Below are 15,735 nucleotides of genomic sequence, written 5' to 3'. Positions count from 1 at the left end.
CATATTGATACAGTCAAATTGCAATGTTATAGGACTCGAGAACATCGCAAACGTTTGCGTGTGGCAGTGCGGACAGAAACTCTGTTCTCCATTTACGGAGTCCCTAGACGTTCACGCCAGCCATTAACTTTAATCGTTACGAATTGACAAATATCATTGATCACCCCAGCCTCAAGCAAACACGGCTACGGGATCCGTCAGGGATGCCCCGACAATGAAGCGATCTGATCCGCCAAGAACGTAAAGTATGTAAAAACCAATGTTGCCCCACGCGTCCTTGGCATTGACATCTGACGATATCCTAGCAAGCGCCCTCGAGAATCCGGACGGAAAACCCCCTTTTCATCAAAGCCACTAAACAAGAGGCGAGAATGGCGACCAGCCCTCAAGGGCCGTGAAACGCCCTGAATATTCTGTCGAGTACGTCGCCGTTGTGCTGGAGATGAAGCATCGAAAAGCCTACAAACATGGACGGCTCAGGTCCGAACATGGATCAGTGTAAAAAGGTACAGCAAAACCTGAACTCTAAACGCTCCGCCAAGCCCACCGCCGCACGCAACTAGGAGTCTTTACGTTCCTGAGCCGCGGAAGATAGGCTTTCGCAAACAAGGGTCTCCTATCCGAGCTTCGAAAGCTGCCCTTGTCAACCTCCTCGCCCCCTTCAGACATTCACAACTGACAATAATCCCTGCCGGCTGCCGCTTTCATGCTGCCTGGTGCTCACGGATGGCATCTTTAAGAGTTTATGCGCATACCAAGCCTCTGCCAATGCCATCGAGCTCTTCGCGAACAAACATTCGTCCCTTGTTGTATGTATGTTGCGACACGGCGAACGATCGTAACCCTTTGTGAATCGCCTCGGCATCCCTGCCCTGTCATACCCGTCTTGAAGACGGGAGCAATGCAGCGAGGCTTCTCCACCAACCCACTCCGCCGTTCGCATTCGAATTCGTGGCGGCGGCAGGGACTGCAAGCAGACAATTCTGCTTCACAGCCAGGGGCTTGCTTCATGGCCATGTGGAAACCAACCTCTGGGTAGCCGCCTTTAAAGGCGCTGGTTGTCCAACAGTGAGACGCCATGATCTCCAGCTTATAGAGCACCCGCCTCGCTTGTCCAACCTGTCGTTAACATCGACTTCTGAGGAGGGTCCCACGCTTATCCTTGAATCGTTCTTTACCTATCGGTCTCTTACTCCCACCTGTCATTTTTTTCTTGGGGTGACGCACTCTTCTGGAGATAAGCTGGCTATTATCCTCACAAGACTGGAGTCATGGCTCCGGCCCTCCTCACCGCCGTCTCAGTCCTCCTCGCTTTGGCTGGCGACACAAGCGCCAAGTCATTTCAACTGGCCGAAACAATCGACAAAGACAACTTTTTTAGCAAATTTGACTTCTTGACAGTGAGTGACTCATGTCTTGCCCTGAGAGAGGCGAGTATTGACAGTCGGCGCTATTCAGAAGGGCCGAGGTCATCTTCCATTTGATGATAATGGGTCCTTTGTGAGATACCAAGACAAAACGAATGCGCGCAAGAAGAACATCACCAGGATTCAACCAAATGGTGACATTTACCTAGGGGTTGACCACGAAAATGTCATAGATCCAACGGGACAGGGTGGGCGTGATACCTTCAGGATCGAGTCGCAAAAGTCGTACAAGCATGGTCTCTTCATCGCGCGATTCAGCCATTTGCCTCGAGCAGTGTGCGGCACTTGGCCAGCTTTGTAAGTCTCTCTTGCCCACATGTGTCCATGACATTCTCGATCTTACTCCTGCTTAGTTGGACTCTCGGCGATGGAGCGTGGCCAAGTCCCGGCGAGATCGACCTCTACGAAGGTTGGAATTTGAATACATACAACAAGCCCACGATTCACGTTGGAACCCCATCCGAGGTCGGCAATTGCAATTTGGATCTCACAGAGCAGGGGGCGAGAGTTCTTGCGCAAGATTGCGACAACATTGCCACCAGCCACGCCAGCGGCCAGGGCTGCCAAACGGAAGAAAAGGACAACAGCATCTGGGCTTCGTCCACCGGTGGCATCCGTAAGTTATCTCATCTCGTGCTTAACAGCCAAACAGGAAAATGGGACTCTAACGACCGCAAAGAGGCTCTTCTGTGGACGAATGACGAAATCAAGATTTATACCTGGCCCCATGGCACAGAGCCGGACAAGCTTGACGAGGACGAGATCGACACTGATTCGTGGACAAATCCGTCGATGCACCTGAGATCGAGATTGTGCAACATTGACAAGGCGTTTCAAAGCCAGAAAATCATGTTTGACATTGCTTTCTGTGGCAATCCAGCGGGGACGGTATTCTGGAACGTGCCGGACCACGTGGGCGAGGAAACCTGCCACGCGAAGACTAAGGGACTGACATGCGAGGCCTTCGTGGCCGAAAATCCTAGCGCTTTCAAGGATGTCAATTTTCAGATCCGGGACATTCGGTACTTTGAGCTCAAACCGGAGACCAAGTCGTTGGGTTCTTTAGCGATGAGAATACTTCCGAGCCCGGCTCAGGTTCCTTCCGCCGTCTCGCATCCTGGAAAGTCAGCTTCCAACGCGAGTAGATCCGATATGGAATCTGCCGGTGCGTCTACATATGTTACTCCGCCCTCGAAAGTTGGCAATACGACTGTAGGCAATACGACAAAGGGACCGAGCTCTGTACCAACCTTGGATACTTCAGCTTCGTATTCAAACACCACCTCGACCTCGACTAGCAAAGAATATGGAAGTTCACCAAGCAGAACGGGGTCCTCATCGGCCAAACGCCAACCTTCCGATGCCGGTTCGGCTTCGAGCAAGAATGCCACGAAAACGCTGTCGACGTTGACTCGTGCGCCGGAAGCCAGTGGTCAATCCTCGCTTCTATCATCAACAGCAGGAACAAAAGAAGCCGAGGCTTCGTCGGCACTCACGAGAGGCCCCGCAGCCTCGACGTTGAAGACAAACGCCACGGACGGCTCGTCGAACCTCGCGCGAGTTTCGTGGACCAAACTCCGGTCCTGGAGTTCAAGCTCGGTTGCGACTTCGAAAGCCGCTGAGTCTTCGTCGGCTCTCACCGGAGAGTCGAGGACCAGCGGTCGATCCCCAGATGGACTATCAGCTTCAGCGACGAACGCCACTGCCATGTCATCGTCTCTCGCTCCCTTCTCAGAGAGGGCCACTCCACCCCTCGGCTACGACTCGGCTTCAAGCACGAAAACGATGGAGAAATCGTCAAGTATGCACTCAATCGTTCCTGGTATGAATCCTTCCTTGACTTCAAAGGCGAATGTTGTCTTCACTCCGACGGCCATGTCCCGAAATTCAAGGACGCGGTTCGTATTTTTGAACACTACTACCTCCAGTTCGTACTTGGAGCCGAGTTCGCACGCGACACCAGTCGTTGTTGAGACAAGCCTCAGCCGAGGCTCCAAAGACCCCGAGGCGGCAGCCGACACTGCTCTACCCTCAACGAATAAGGCCCAAGACACTTCGTCTGGTCCCGCTCAAGCCTCAAAGCCTACTGTTGCACCCTCGAATAGTCTCGCGGGGCTCGCAACAGCCCAGGAGGGTTTGTCGGAGAATGAAGCTTCGGCTTCGACGGCCTCTCGTCTCTCGTCGAGTTATCCTCCCGTCTCGGATAGCGTGGATTCGACATCCGGTGTTGCTCCATTCAGGGATTCGGGGTCTATTGATAGCTCGGCGCTCTTGCCTTCAGCGTCGCGAAGCTCGGGGCATAGCGACCCTTCGGCTGCCTCCAGTCTCTCGCCGCACGACCCTGCGGCCTCGGGAAGCATAAACTTGAGGTTTGGCGGTGCTCCGGCCCAAGGCTCAGAACCCATCGGGAGCTTGGCGATGTTGCCTTCGGCCTCGCGAAGCTCAGGGTATAGCATACATTCGGCCGCTGACGGAGCCTCCGTCACCAATGCAGCTGTTGCAGGCAGCTCTGCGACAAGTCCATCAGGTTTCGACCCGACTCCTAGTGAACACTTGACCCCCTCGTCACCGTCCGAGGAAGCCGATCCTGCCGCGGAAGAAATGGCCGCTGTGACCGTGTACAAGACAACCAGCAGCACGATAACAGCCTGCCCGTCAACAATCACGGTATGCCCAGTCGGTCGCGTAACCACGGTGGTGGTTCCGTGGTATGTGACGGTCTGCCCTGTCACGCCAGTCCAGACTCAGGCGCTGGAGACGGGTACAGTCAGCCCGGATGGGGTGAGGAAGATTCCGGTTAGAATCATCAAGATCTTTCGCATCAAGCGATGCCCATCGACAGTTCCAGATTGCCCGCTGGGGAGTGTGGGGACAACGACTGCCACTAGGATCTACTGCGACGGAGAAGACTGCACTCCCCCAGCGGCTACGAATCCATCTCGACCCAACGCCCACCCCGAGAAAGGTCCTGGGTCCGCGGCGAGCGACAAGCAGCCCGATGGTTGGAGCCTGCCTACTTATGCTCCGCCTGGCTCTGATCCATCGATAACCACCTCGAAGGTTACACGAGTCGTTACGACCACTTCCTGCCCCCCGAGGGAAGCAAATTGTTCCATCGGCAAAGTGACTGCCACTACAACAGTCCTCACGAAGACATATTGCTCAGGGCCAGAATGCAGCATCCCGACAGCCCCTGCACAAGATCCATCCCCCAACACCGATGGGCCGGACTCCAGGGGCTCTTCCAGTTCCAAAACGCCTGAGTCTGGCCAATCCCACCAAGAGAAGATGCACGACCCTGACCAAAAGCGCCCAGACAAGGAACGCGGGTCTGGCCAGCACCGCGAGGAGGTGACGTCCGACGGTATAGGGCCGACAAGGCCCAAGGGAACAAGAGTGATTTCCAGTACGCGCTGCTCTCTCTCGGAGCCGAGCCGTTCGATTGGCAGCATAAGCTCCGTAGCCATGGAAGCTCCATGCTCCGGTCCCAGGTGCAGTGTTGCAACGGTGCCTACCCACCCTCCGCCAAGCCATCCACACTGGCAACCTACCGACAAACATCCTGCCGGTGGGTCTAGCACCGACCGCTCCGCTGACCCTCAGAGCGGGCGGCCTCGTTGCCCCAGCGGCAGCTCGCACGGCCAGTCGACCAGCAATGAGGGCCCATCTCCAACAGATACCAAGGGCGTGGCCCCTCTCAGCGACTCTCCACTCAAGGCCTCTGCCAGTTCGGCTGCTCCTGGGAGCCACGGTGGCAGCGAATCACTGCTCAGCGACCCCCCTGCCAGCGAGGGATCTAACCCGACTCAGAAAATCGCCGAAGCCGGCGTCAGGTTGGAGCTCGTCAGTGGGGCGCCTCTCGAGAATTCCAAGCAGGATCCCGAGGAGGGTCCAAAGCAGAATCCCAAAGACGATACCAAGGACAAACCCAACACAGATTCCTTTCCACAGGGGGCCTCTGGCAAAGAGACTCCTCCGAGCAGTGTGGTCTCTCCCATGGAAAACGTCGTGAATGGTCCCACGAAAGATTCCCCAGAGAAGCCCAAGAAGAGTTCTAAAGAGGGTCCCAATGCAGATTCCACTCCAAATGGGAATCCTGGCAAGGAGAATCCACCGAACGGCGGCTCCGACTTCGGTTCACCCACACTGAAGGGCTCCACCACGGGGGCATCCGGCGGCGGAACTCCTGGCGGCGGAGCTCCCGGCATCGCGGGAGGGCCTAGTTATCCAGCTCAGCCTGGCGGGATACAGCCTGGCAGCCCAAGTCTCTCTCAACTCTTCAGCGACGCTACCCAAGTGAGTGTGCGTTTGAAACTTTGGAGTGTTGTCGGGGGAATGGTTGCGATGCTGCTTTAACTGGCTGGACCAGGCTGGCAGTTGTATTTGGTGGTATCTTTCGGTCAATAAGCAAGCGTTTTATATATATTTTTGGGCGATTTAGATGAGGAATCTGGTTTTTTTTTAGTGTTCAGTTGGTATCATTGGGCAGAAGCTGTATTTTCACGTACTAGTTAAAAGGCCACCCCGTCACGCTAAACGGCCACCCAAAAGTGGGTCAACTGTGGCTTGGTCGCCGCGCAGCGCCGATGCCGCAAAGGTGTGTGCGCGCATTCGCTGCCGGCATCGAGGTGCGCGCCAGAGGGCATGTTGAAGCCGCAATTGAAGCCGCAAAGTGAAGCTGGCCGTGATGCAAATTCAAGTACGTAGGGCCATGTTCTTGGGGTCGTAGAAAACACACTTCCGTCAATTCAAATGCAGCGTTAACGCCGGTAGCTATAGTAGACCCTCTGCACACAATTCCTGCTGTACAGACTCCTCCTCATCCACCTGCCGGTCCATCTCGTTAAAATCGGCTAAAGGGTCGTCTTCATCCTCTATATCCTCACCTCCTTGACGAATTGAGGGTATCGGCATTGGCTGCGTGGCACAGCGAATCGTGCCCTGCGTCTCGCCCGGGCCAGTAAGCTCATCGTCAGAGTCAGGCGTGCGGCGTACGGCACGCTGATACGCTCGTGGCATCGCTGTGCCAGGCTCGTACGAATCGCCATTGGCTTGAAGGTATTCCAACCCCGTTTGGTCACATCAGCAGCGCTGCCGGCGGTGTTGACGGTAGCAGCAGCAGCTTTCCTCCAGCCTTGCCCCAGCCTTGCGCTTCTACCCGTAGCCTTCGTCTTCGTACTTTGGAGAGCCGCCGGCGCTGTGGACGGCGGCGGCCTTGTGGCCTCGCTGCGTTCGTCGGATTCCGCGATATCGTGTGCTGACGGCTCTCTCCGCGTGGCCGTTACGACCTCCTGCTGCCTCGAGGTTCAATGAGCCCTTGGGCCGGCCTTTCCCGTGCATAGGAGTGGATCGTGAGGAGCATCGTTAGGGCTTGTGCTCTGCCATGCCAGAGCTCGTCAACGTCATTCATTTCGAAGGGAACGGCGGCGGCGGCATTGGGCCGCTTGAAAATATCGTGACGGCAAGGAAGGCCAACCAAGACTTGACTTGAAGCCGCAGTGATGAAGAAGATCACAGCGGCCGGGCGGCGGCTTTTCTTGGTCGCTTGAAGCGGCATTCCTTGCCACAGCGCGGTATTCGCCCCCTATCTTCTGGAGCCCAAACTTTGCGGTATCGGACCTTGCGCGCGACCAAGCCACAATTGACCCACTTTTGGGTGGCCGTTTAGCGTGACGGGGTGGCCTTTTAACTAGTACCTATTTTCAGGGTACTCGCAACATTGAAGCGTTCTCAAGATCGATCTTGCAGTATGGCATTAAACCTTCACAGCTACGTGTCGGTCTCAATGTGGTCAGTTGACCTTGACCAAGTAAAGAAAATCCAGCTGGAGCTGAGCGTGCGGTCATGAGACACACCAATTAGAATTCCTCGGCACAACCTGGGACGCCTCTCACAAGTTGCGATGAGGCCGCGGCGTGTTTACAAGTCTAGACGACGTCACTCTACGTTCAGCATCCCTTAATTGTAGGCAACGAGTTTATTTTCCTTGCTGATTAGCTCGCAGAAATCTCAAGCAACTGAGCCGAAGTAATCGATGACCTGCCGAAGCCTTGTGTCTATGCTTAACCACTGCCAGTTACGCCTCGCCTCAGGTAGTCAGCATTGGCAATATTGAAGCGAAAAAGCGTTGGCGTATCAATATTTGACCTTTTCTCGTTCTCGATATTACTTCATTCCAGTGTCAGGAATTCAACATGAACCTGGCCGAGGTCAAGGCATATGGCCTCATATTCAATCAGTACAGTCTGGTGTCAGTTGTCGTCGGACAGAATCAAAGGACAGGGAGACGAGAGAGGTGTGAATGCGATGAGAGAGCGGCTCATATACCACAGCATTCGATCTCGTCCACCATGGATCTTCAGTGAAACCTCTCGGAGCTCATTGCCTGCATTGACCTTGGACCTTCTGGTCCGGAGGTTGCGGGGGAGGCCCCTGCTCTTCCAGCGCCTAGTGCTGCGTGATGCCATCACATTGCATACATGAATGCATGATACGTGCGCTCTCCAGCCGCCAATGGCTGCGGTCCAGCGAACAAGGATCGCCTGCATCAAGCATGCACCTCGTTGACTAGTCAATGCCCGACGCAAGCCCCCCCACACCTCGAGGAGATATCCTGCAACTGGACGCCGTGCATGTTCAATCACCGACCAGCTGTAGACCGTCACACGGACGAGAGAGGACGGTTTCATTGACGATCCCTCGGGCCATGCCGAACCGTAGGCAGGCTACGGCGGAGTAGCATCAAATGGCCGCTGCGTATCTGTCAGCGACGAGGCAAGGAGGCAAGGGACCATGGTAAAGTCTTGCGGGGTGCATCCCGCCTGGTTTCGACCGGAATACGACATAGCTAGCATGGCAATGGCCTAAAGCAGACGTCATCTAAGCTTGGTTGAGGCTTGACGAAACTTGAAAGGCTGGGCGCCATGCCCCTTGGACTTTGAGAGCCCATCGCTCATTTGCAAACGCGCGTGGCCTTGGCGGGCGGGACCTTGCAATGCCACCTACCCATTCGGGCAGCATCAGATTGTCCACGCTGGAGGGGGGCTGTTCCATTGGAGATCGAGATCCTACGCTGTCCCGCAAGGGCCTTGGTGGTGGGAATGTCGGGGGTTGTCCGGCGTGTATTCTGCCGATTCTTCGAGCCATGTTCAAAGCCCAGCAGACTGACACTGGACGGTTGGGGACGGGACGGAAGATAATAACCCTTGCTTTGGGGATCAACATGACAGAGATGAAACGGAAAAGATAATTCGATCCGCCCAAAGGACTTCGAACAAAGGCTACAGAGGCATGGCTCACTCACAAATCCTGCCAGTTGGGACCTCGAGGAGTGAGGCAGCGTGGCTGTCTCAAAGGGCACGCGTCGCGTGTAAGGCGTAAGAATATATAAGCGAAGACCCGAAACAGCATGGAAAGCAAAGGAGCTTCCGTAGTAACGTCGGAGCGATGCGTGAGCGCCCTATACTCTGCGGCCTCGACTCGTGACACAAGATGATCTACCCCCGAGTTCCCATTCAGAGCTGCAATACGGGCTATGGCCCGGCAGAGGAGCAACCAGCACGTGTTCCTCTGTTGTTTCGAAAGGGAGCCATGACTAAGATAATGGCATGAATTAGGTAAGTTGCCCCCCTGGCGCATCTCGTCGACCGCCAAGAGTCCACTGCTGGGTCCCGTGGTGATGGCCTCGAGGCTCAAGAGCAAGATATTCGTCTCCACAGCCCCTCTCAGAGTCCAGGACAGGGCACTGGTGACTGAATGAAGACCCAGAAAAATCATCGGACGAACATTGTCAGATTCATGTATGGATACCTGCATATGTGCGCGTACATACAGAATACATGGACGTAATGTTCAGTCGAGCGAGAGGTGATGTGTGGGGGGGCGGGAGGCAGGCGGGAAGAGGGGCACAGCACAGAGGACTTGAGAAAAAGAGACAAGAGTTTCCTTGTTTTGTCTCGCCCTGTCTTGCGGCGAGGACTGTCCCGTGCCCCTGGCAAACCGTCGACACCCCTCTCACACCCCCTGGTTCCCCTTTTCGCGGAAGCAGCCCTAGACTTGCGCTGTAAAGGGGATGCGAGAAAAACAAGATGGTCATTGAGTTTGCTCGCGCGTCTTGCTTCCGGCCGAAAGGCCCAGCGGAGCTCGTCTTCCCGCCTCCGAGTCAACTCGGCCTTCAGCATGGTATGGATCCGCCGGTGTCCCGGCCGCGGCGCCCACTTCTTGGACACCATTTGAGCCTGTTGGCGCGCTATAGCTGCTACTATACTCCTGTCGGGTATTACATGGTTGGCCATGCCCGCGGTTGCCGGGCCTGGGCAGCCGGGCGGCGGCACCATCGCCGCGAACCCCCACCATAGTTTCTCGTCGTCCATGGGCTCGCTGGGCTGCAAAATCAACCCGGACCGCCCCCTCGACTGCGACGGGCTCTGGGTCTCGCTCGCGTACGGCGGCCGCCAGGCCTACCTGCAGCGGCTGGACCAGTCGGCGGGCGCGCAGGACATCGGCTACGACGGCTGGAACTGTCTGCTCACGGCAGCCCTGCAGCCGATGCCCCTGCGGCCGGTGGAGCAGTCGGCATGGAGCTCGAGCATGTCGACGCCTCCCGCTGCAGCCATCGTCTCCTGCACCCGGAGCAGGGGGCTCGCCGGCCGCTCAGCGCCGCCAACCGCATCGGCTTCCTGTCCACCTGCCTGGACCGGCCGGACAGCTGGCTCGCGACGCACCACGCGCTGTACAACACCCTCGATCCCATCTGCACCCTGGGCCACGACGAGCCGTGCCGCCTCGACGACGATGCCGGCCAGCAGCCCGTCTGTCCGCACGTCCTGGGCGAGCCCGCGCGGCTGACGAGCACGCCCGTCTATAACATCCGGTACCCGACCGACGACCGAGTCCTCGCCGAGTCCACCGATGTCGGGGCCGGCGGCGGAGAAGAGAGCGGCGGGAGGAGCCGACGCTTTGACTCGATGGCAGCGCGTGCCTAGACACTAAGCGCCCTCCTCCTTCCGGCTCTTGCTGCGGCCCGGAGCCGAGGGCGGGACGGGTATTCGAAGGTGTCCTTGTTTAGGCAAGTCTCATTAAAGTCGGAGAAGCAACATCGTATCCAGATGCCCGTCATCCTGCGTCGTAGCCCTGTATCTGAGGTTTCGAGACCTTTGGTCGGGCTGTTCCGGATCTCCAACCCATGAGTCCATGACCGCCACACGGCCCCACCGCGATCTGGAGCCGTCTTGCCAGCCTTGTCGACGGCAGAGTCGCCATGGGGAAGTGGCTGGATGATGTGACGTCAGGGGCATCATGTTGTTGATGGAGGCCCCTTTGTATCGCACTCTCCATATCAACGAGCGCCTTGACGATCAGACGATGCTAGCCCGCCTATACATGCGTGTCTCTGTTATGGCGCGCGGCATGCAGACGCCTTCCACGATTCTGGAAGCACCAGACTCGACCCCTGTCCTTTGCATCTCGATCACAGCGGTAATAAGCCGCCGGCATCGCGCGTGGGCGGCATCTGATCAAAAAAGCCCTCGCCGGGGAACATCTCACGAGCTGACCCTCCCCCCCCCCGTCTTGGCGCGGGCGTGCTTATGGGGTTCCCAGAGGATGGCCCGCTTCTCCTTCCTTGACAAGCAGCTCCCAGTCCTCCTCTGCAGATTCCATTGCCCCTGCCTTTGCTCCGCATGTCGCCGATTAGAGCTTTGGGGTAAACTGCCCGACGGCCGGTGGCGCTCCACAGGGCCCCCGGACGGAGCCCCCGTGCTCGTGGTCCTTGCCCTCGAGAGCCAACCAGACATCCATGTCCCTGATTACTGCCCATTGGTGTCTCGGCTGACCCTTTCTGCAGTCATGAATGCTGTGTCTTGGTTGCCGCCGGCCGACAAGATGTGCGCTAGCCCCTGGCTACCGAGCCAGGGAAACTTTGTATATAAGGTTGTGATCCGGCCACGAACCGGTCCAGCTTCTTCAGGGTGCCGCTTGAGTTCGACAGCACAGCCGCTTAATTCTAACTCTTTAGGTGTCGTCTTGTTTCGCCGCACGGCCACCATGAAGCTCGTCGCCGTTATCCTCGCTCTCGTCTCGGCGGCCCTGGCCGTCCCGGCTGCCGTCGTGCCCCCTCAGGCCATCAGGCGTCAGAGCCTCCAGGCCATCACCGACAAGCTCGCGTTTACCTTGACGCTACCTAGCTTTACTGCGCGGCGCAACAGGCGAGATCCCCCCAGCCTCGACTGGAGCTCGGACGGCTGCACGGCCTCGCCCAACAATCCCTTTGGATTCCCCTTCCTGCCCGGCTGTCATCGTCACGATTTTGGCTACCGCAACTTCCGCAAGCAACGGCGCTTCAACCAAGACAACAAGGACAGGATTGACATTCAATTCAAGACCGAGTATGTGTCCCTTGATGCCCTGGCTACTGCCATGCTCTCTCTCTCTCCTGAATCTTGCTTGACAGCTGTCTCACCGGGGTGTGAGACACATTCCGAAACCACCATATCCGAGTTGCTGACATGTCATATTTTGTCTTCAAGCTTGTACTTTCAGTGCGAACAGGTATCTGCCAAGTCATCCTGCGAGAGACTGGCCGATATCTACTACCTTGCCGTCAAGACCTTTGGCGGCTCAGTCGAAAGCAAGCGCGACGCCGAATACAGCCAGGCCTACGCTGAGGCTGTCAAGGCGTACGACGACGCCGTTGAAAAGGCCCAGGAGGAAGGCTTGCTCCCCGTGTTGAACCTGACTTAATTCTTGCACCGCTGGGCCGGTTTCTTGCACTGCAACTCTGCGTGCGGTTTATTGTCTATATTCGACTATTAGTTCCAGAGCAAATGTCAGTTGGCATTTTCATTGCCAAGTCTACAGAGCTCATAGCTGTACATTGCTCCTATTTTGTCCTCACGCATTGTCCAGGTTTCGCGTCCTTGTCCGGCTTCTGGACACTCACATCTGCATAACGGTTCAAGTTCCACACCATTTGTCGCCCTCACTGTGCTCAAAGCAAGTCACCGCATTCATGGGGGACGGGCCGCGGCGAGAATGCTCGACTTGGCTCTGTTGTTGCAATCTATATGCTGCTGCCCACTCGGGTGACGACACTCCATGCTGCCACCCATGCCGTGCCAGCTCATTTTCGTCATAGTCGTGCTCTTCATTCACGTAATACGCATAGCACCAATGTTGCTGCTCCCAGGCCTGTCATGGACATTACTCAACAGCCATTGCCCCGAAACGGAATCTTGACGGTACCCTTGCCAAGCGGCTTCTCCATCTGGGCAATGCTTCGCAGCTCCGGGAGAGTAAAGGGTTCCGTGCCGCTCAAGCTCTTGACCCTGCCGAGGAGCTTCTCGAGGTGCCGAAAGGCTGAGGCGGCCGCATACTCCGGCCCCTCGTGCCCGGCGAGATGCGTCACGACGAGCGTCAACCCGCGCTCGTGGTGCGTGGTGCCCTGCACGCCGGATCCCGCCGGCAGGTTGTCGCCGTAGAAGGTGCTGCCGTCTGAGTTGTTGTAGCCGTACCGCGGCACGTAAAAGGGGTCGCTCGGGGTCGTCTGGAAGCCCAGCTTGCCTCCCCACGTCATGTTCTGCAGGCCCAGGAGAACGCCGTCGAGGGGCAGGATGTAGTCCATGGAGCCGTGGGCGATGATGACGTTCTCGGTCGTGTCTACGACGTTGGGCAGCTCGTACTTGTCTGGGGGCAACGACTGGTCGCCCGTCGACGAGTTAAAGACGCCGTTGACGCACTGGGACCAGGTCACACCGGCGGGCGCGTTGATGGCCTTTTTCACGTCGGCCCGGTCGAAGTAGGGGTCGGTGCTGCCTATCGGATCATATGGTTGCGGGCAGCCTGCGCGGATGTTGTAGATGTTGAAGCACGGGTTGATCTTACGCATGGCTTCGTATACGACGGCAAAGAGCGGCTCGCACTCCTTGTGCGGCACGTAGGAGCCGTTGGAAAAGACGCTGACGCCGGGCGGGAACCGGGGCGCCGGGCCTGCGGGCGGGTATGTCAGATACTTTTCGTAGTAGTCAGTGTAGCCGCAGCTCTCGGAGATGTTGTGGATGCGCTCCATGGTGGCATCGTCGAGCGGCATCAGGTCGCGGTGCTGCTCCACGAAGCTCTCGATGATGACGCCCGACTGCACGACGTCGCTGAACATGATGCCGTCGTAGATCATCAGGCCTCCAAGGTCGTAGTAGCGGTTGTCGTTGGCGTCGACCATGTGGCTCGAGATGTATGGGCCGTAGAAGCCGCCGTAGGACTCGGCCACAACGTAGACCTTGTATCCCTGCATGCCGAAGGTGCTCATAAAGTTCTTCCAGAAGCCGAGGAACTGCCTGGCCACGTCGTCCTCGTCCTTGGCCGTGGCGTTGCCCTGGGAAAAGCCGACGGTGACGGGCTGCTCGACATAGACAATGTTGGACAGGAGGTGCCAGCTCCACGGGTTGGATTCGGGCTTGAGCAGGCCGGGCTGCCAGAGAAGGGGGCCGTTTTCCTGGAGAAGGCCAAGGAGAGACGAGCATCCGGGCTTTCAGGACGCGTTAATATTCGTGTTCCATGATTGTTGATCATTGACGCTCCAGCCGTAACCGTGAAATACGTAGTCGGTTTACACGGCCACGGACAGGTGGGACTGGTTTACTTACGCCTCCGTTGAGCCAAATCACAATCTCCTTGGTCTCCCGGTGCTCCTCGTTCGCCGTGGGAAAGAACCAGAAGAACATGTGGTCCCTCTCATCGGCCTTTTCGCTGATGGGCAGCTGCCCGGCATACGACTCGCCGAGGTCAAAGTCGACGTCCGGGATGCCCGTGCCGTTGACGACGAATTCTTCAAAGCGAGTCAGCCACCAGCGGCGATTTGAAGAGACCAATGCCGCATCGAGTCAAGGAGAGGCAGTGAACATGGAGACTCGCCCTTGGTGGCATGGTTGAGGAACCGGTGCGCCGAGTCGGCTCGACGGTGCATATTCCTGGCCGATGAGAACCCATGCTCATGCCGCGCGTCGAGGCCCGTCGCAAAGCCGCCGTGCAGTCTCTGGAGCAACTGGTCGGCCTGCGTGACGCGCGCCGAGGCCGCCGTCGCCCACAGCGACAGCAGCGACAGCACGAGCATCTGGCTCTTCATGCTGCGGCTGATCTGAGCTGGCTGCGATGGCAAACAAGGTAGGCGGCCAGTCTGTCCGGTGTCGAGGCCAGCGCAAGCCTGGGAGCAGTGAGAGTGAGTATACGAGAAGCGTGCTCCTCCTTTTTGCGGCCGCGGCACCGTCCTCTATTTATTCCACATGGCGGCGAGACGAAAGGGCCCAGATTTCCATGGGCGTGTGTGCGTATGTGTGTGTGTATGTGTGTGTATATGTGTGTATGTGTGTGTGTGTGTGTGTGTATGTGCTGCAGCCCGTCGATCTTGCCGGCGCTATGATCACAGGTCTGCACCCGGATGCACAGACACCTCAGGACTGCTGGGGTCAGTGAATAAACGGACGACGGGAAGATGGGGGGGCCTTGACTCTGCCGGCCCCGAGTCCAGTCGTCATCGCGGAAACTGATACGCCCTCCTACCTTACCTGCATGCATCGGATGGACACAGCACGGCACGCCATCGCATCACGCTTCTCGTCTTCGTCCAGATGGCCTGCCTTCCGTCACGGCTTCTTCACAGACACGTCCTCGTGTCGTGCAACGCCCAACCATTGAAGCTTCAAGTGGGCCTGGACTCTTCCTACTTCAAGTGCCCTCCCGTCCGTCCGTCCAGCGCGCTCGCCGAGAGAGCCCTCCATTCCACCGAGTCTTCGGGCTGGGGCACTCCGTATCATACGGACAGATGAATGCTCGAGTCTATCCCCGCATGCTGCGAGAGGATCCCTGTCCCGCCACTCTCGGTCGAGGCCGTGAGCCGGTGCCGAATGCCGGCATGAACAGGCAAAGGGACATTAATAATGATGGCAAACCGGCACCGCCTTGCCATTTCGCCTCCCATTCTTTAAGCACTTTCCTAATAGAGGTTAAAACAAGCAAAAACCCCTCATGTTTGCCCCGTGGCGGCGCCGTCATCTCCGTTCTCCTCACCGCACTGCAAGCCCGTTGGCTGCTGACGCACAACGACGGACGAACCCACTCTTGAGGCACGATCCAAAGGGCTGCAGTGCTCCCGTGTCGTCACGACATGGCCGGATCGGCGCGGCCATGGGCTCGAGCCACGCCAGGATAGTCGCCCATTCTTCCGGGCATACCTCTAGACCAGACGTGTTCAGGGGAGAACTTGAGATTTACGCCGAGGAATAAAAGTCCAATGCGTGCCTTGAAGCTCGGGAGAAGT

General features: G+C 57.4%; 4 protein-coding genes across 4 annotated transcripts; 3 read left to right on the top strand and 1 right to left on the bottom strand.

Moving 5' to 3' along the window:
• Positions 1-1,271: 1,271 nt before the first annotated feature.
• HRG_01139 (beta-1,3-endoglucanase) lies at positions 1,272-3,049 on the top strand (the record flags this gene model as incomplete). Its single annotated transcript, XM_044859610.1, has 6 exons — positions 1,272-1,400; positions 1,459-1,724; positions 1,781-2,043; positions 2,107-2,639; positions 2,726-2,841; positions 2,887-3,049. 6 exons carry the CDS (start codon positions 1,272-1,274, stop codon positions 3,047-3,049), a joined length of 1,470 nt encoding a protein of 489 aa, XP_044726010.1.
• A 6,748-nt stretch (positions 3,050-9,797) lies between these two features.
• On the top strand, positions 9,798-10,411 carry HRG_01138 (uncharacterized protein; the record flags this gene model as incomplete). The annotated part of the gene is made up of 2 exons (XM_044859609.1): positions 9,798-9,948; positions 9,999-10,411. The coding sequence occupies 2 exons, from the start codon at positions 9,798-9,800 to the stop codon at positions 10,409-10,411; spliced, it is 564 nt and encodes a 187-aa protein (XP_044726009.1).
• Positions 10,412-11,471: 1,060 nt separating this feature from the next.
• Positions 11,472-12,167, top strand: HRG_01137 (prokaryotic phospholipase a2 domain-containing protein; the record flags this gene model as incomplete). Its single annotated transcript, XM_044859608.1, has 2 exons — positions 11,472-11,812; positions 11,954-12,167. 2 exons carry the CDS (start codon positions 11,472-11,474, stop codon positions 12,165-12,167), a joined length of 555 nt encoding a protein of 184 aa, XP_044726008.1.
• Positions 12,168-12,630: 463 nt separating this feature from the next.
• Positions 12,631-14,544, bottom strand: HRG_01136 (serine carboxypeptidase domain-containing protein; the record flags this gene model as incomplete). Its single annotated transcript, XM_044859607.1, has 3 exons — positions 12,631-13,947; positions 14,066-14,247; positions 14,334-14,544. The coding sequence occupies 3 exons, from the start codon at positions 14,542-14,544 to the stop codon at positions 12,631-12,633; spliced, it is 1,710 nt and encodes a 569-aa protein (XP_044726007.1).
• Positions 14,545-15,735: the final 1,191 nt, after the last annotated feature.

This window comes from Hirsutella rhossiliensis (genome assembly GCF_020360975.1).
Source record: "Hirsutella rhossiliensis strain HR02 chromosome Unknown scaffold00001, whole genome shotgun sequence".
Taxonomy (NCBI): domain Eukaryota; kingdom Fungi; phylum Ascomycota; class Sordariomycetes; order Hypocreales; family Ophiocordycipitaceae; genus Hirsutella; species Hirsutella rhossiliensis.
Note: the sequence above shows the minus strand (reverse complement) of the source record. Positions and strands in the feature narration are given on the sequence as shown.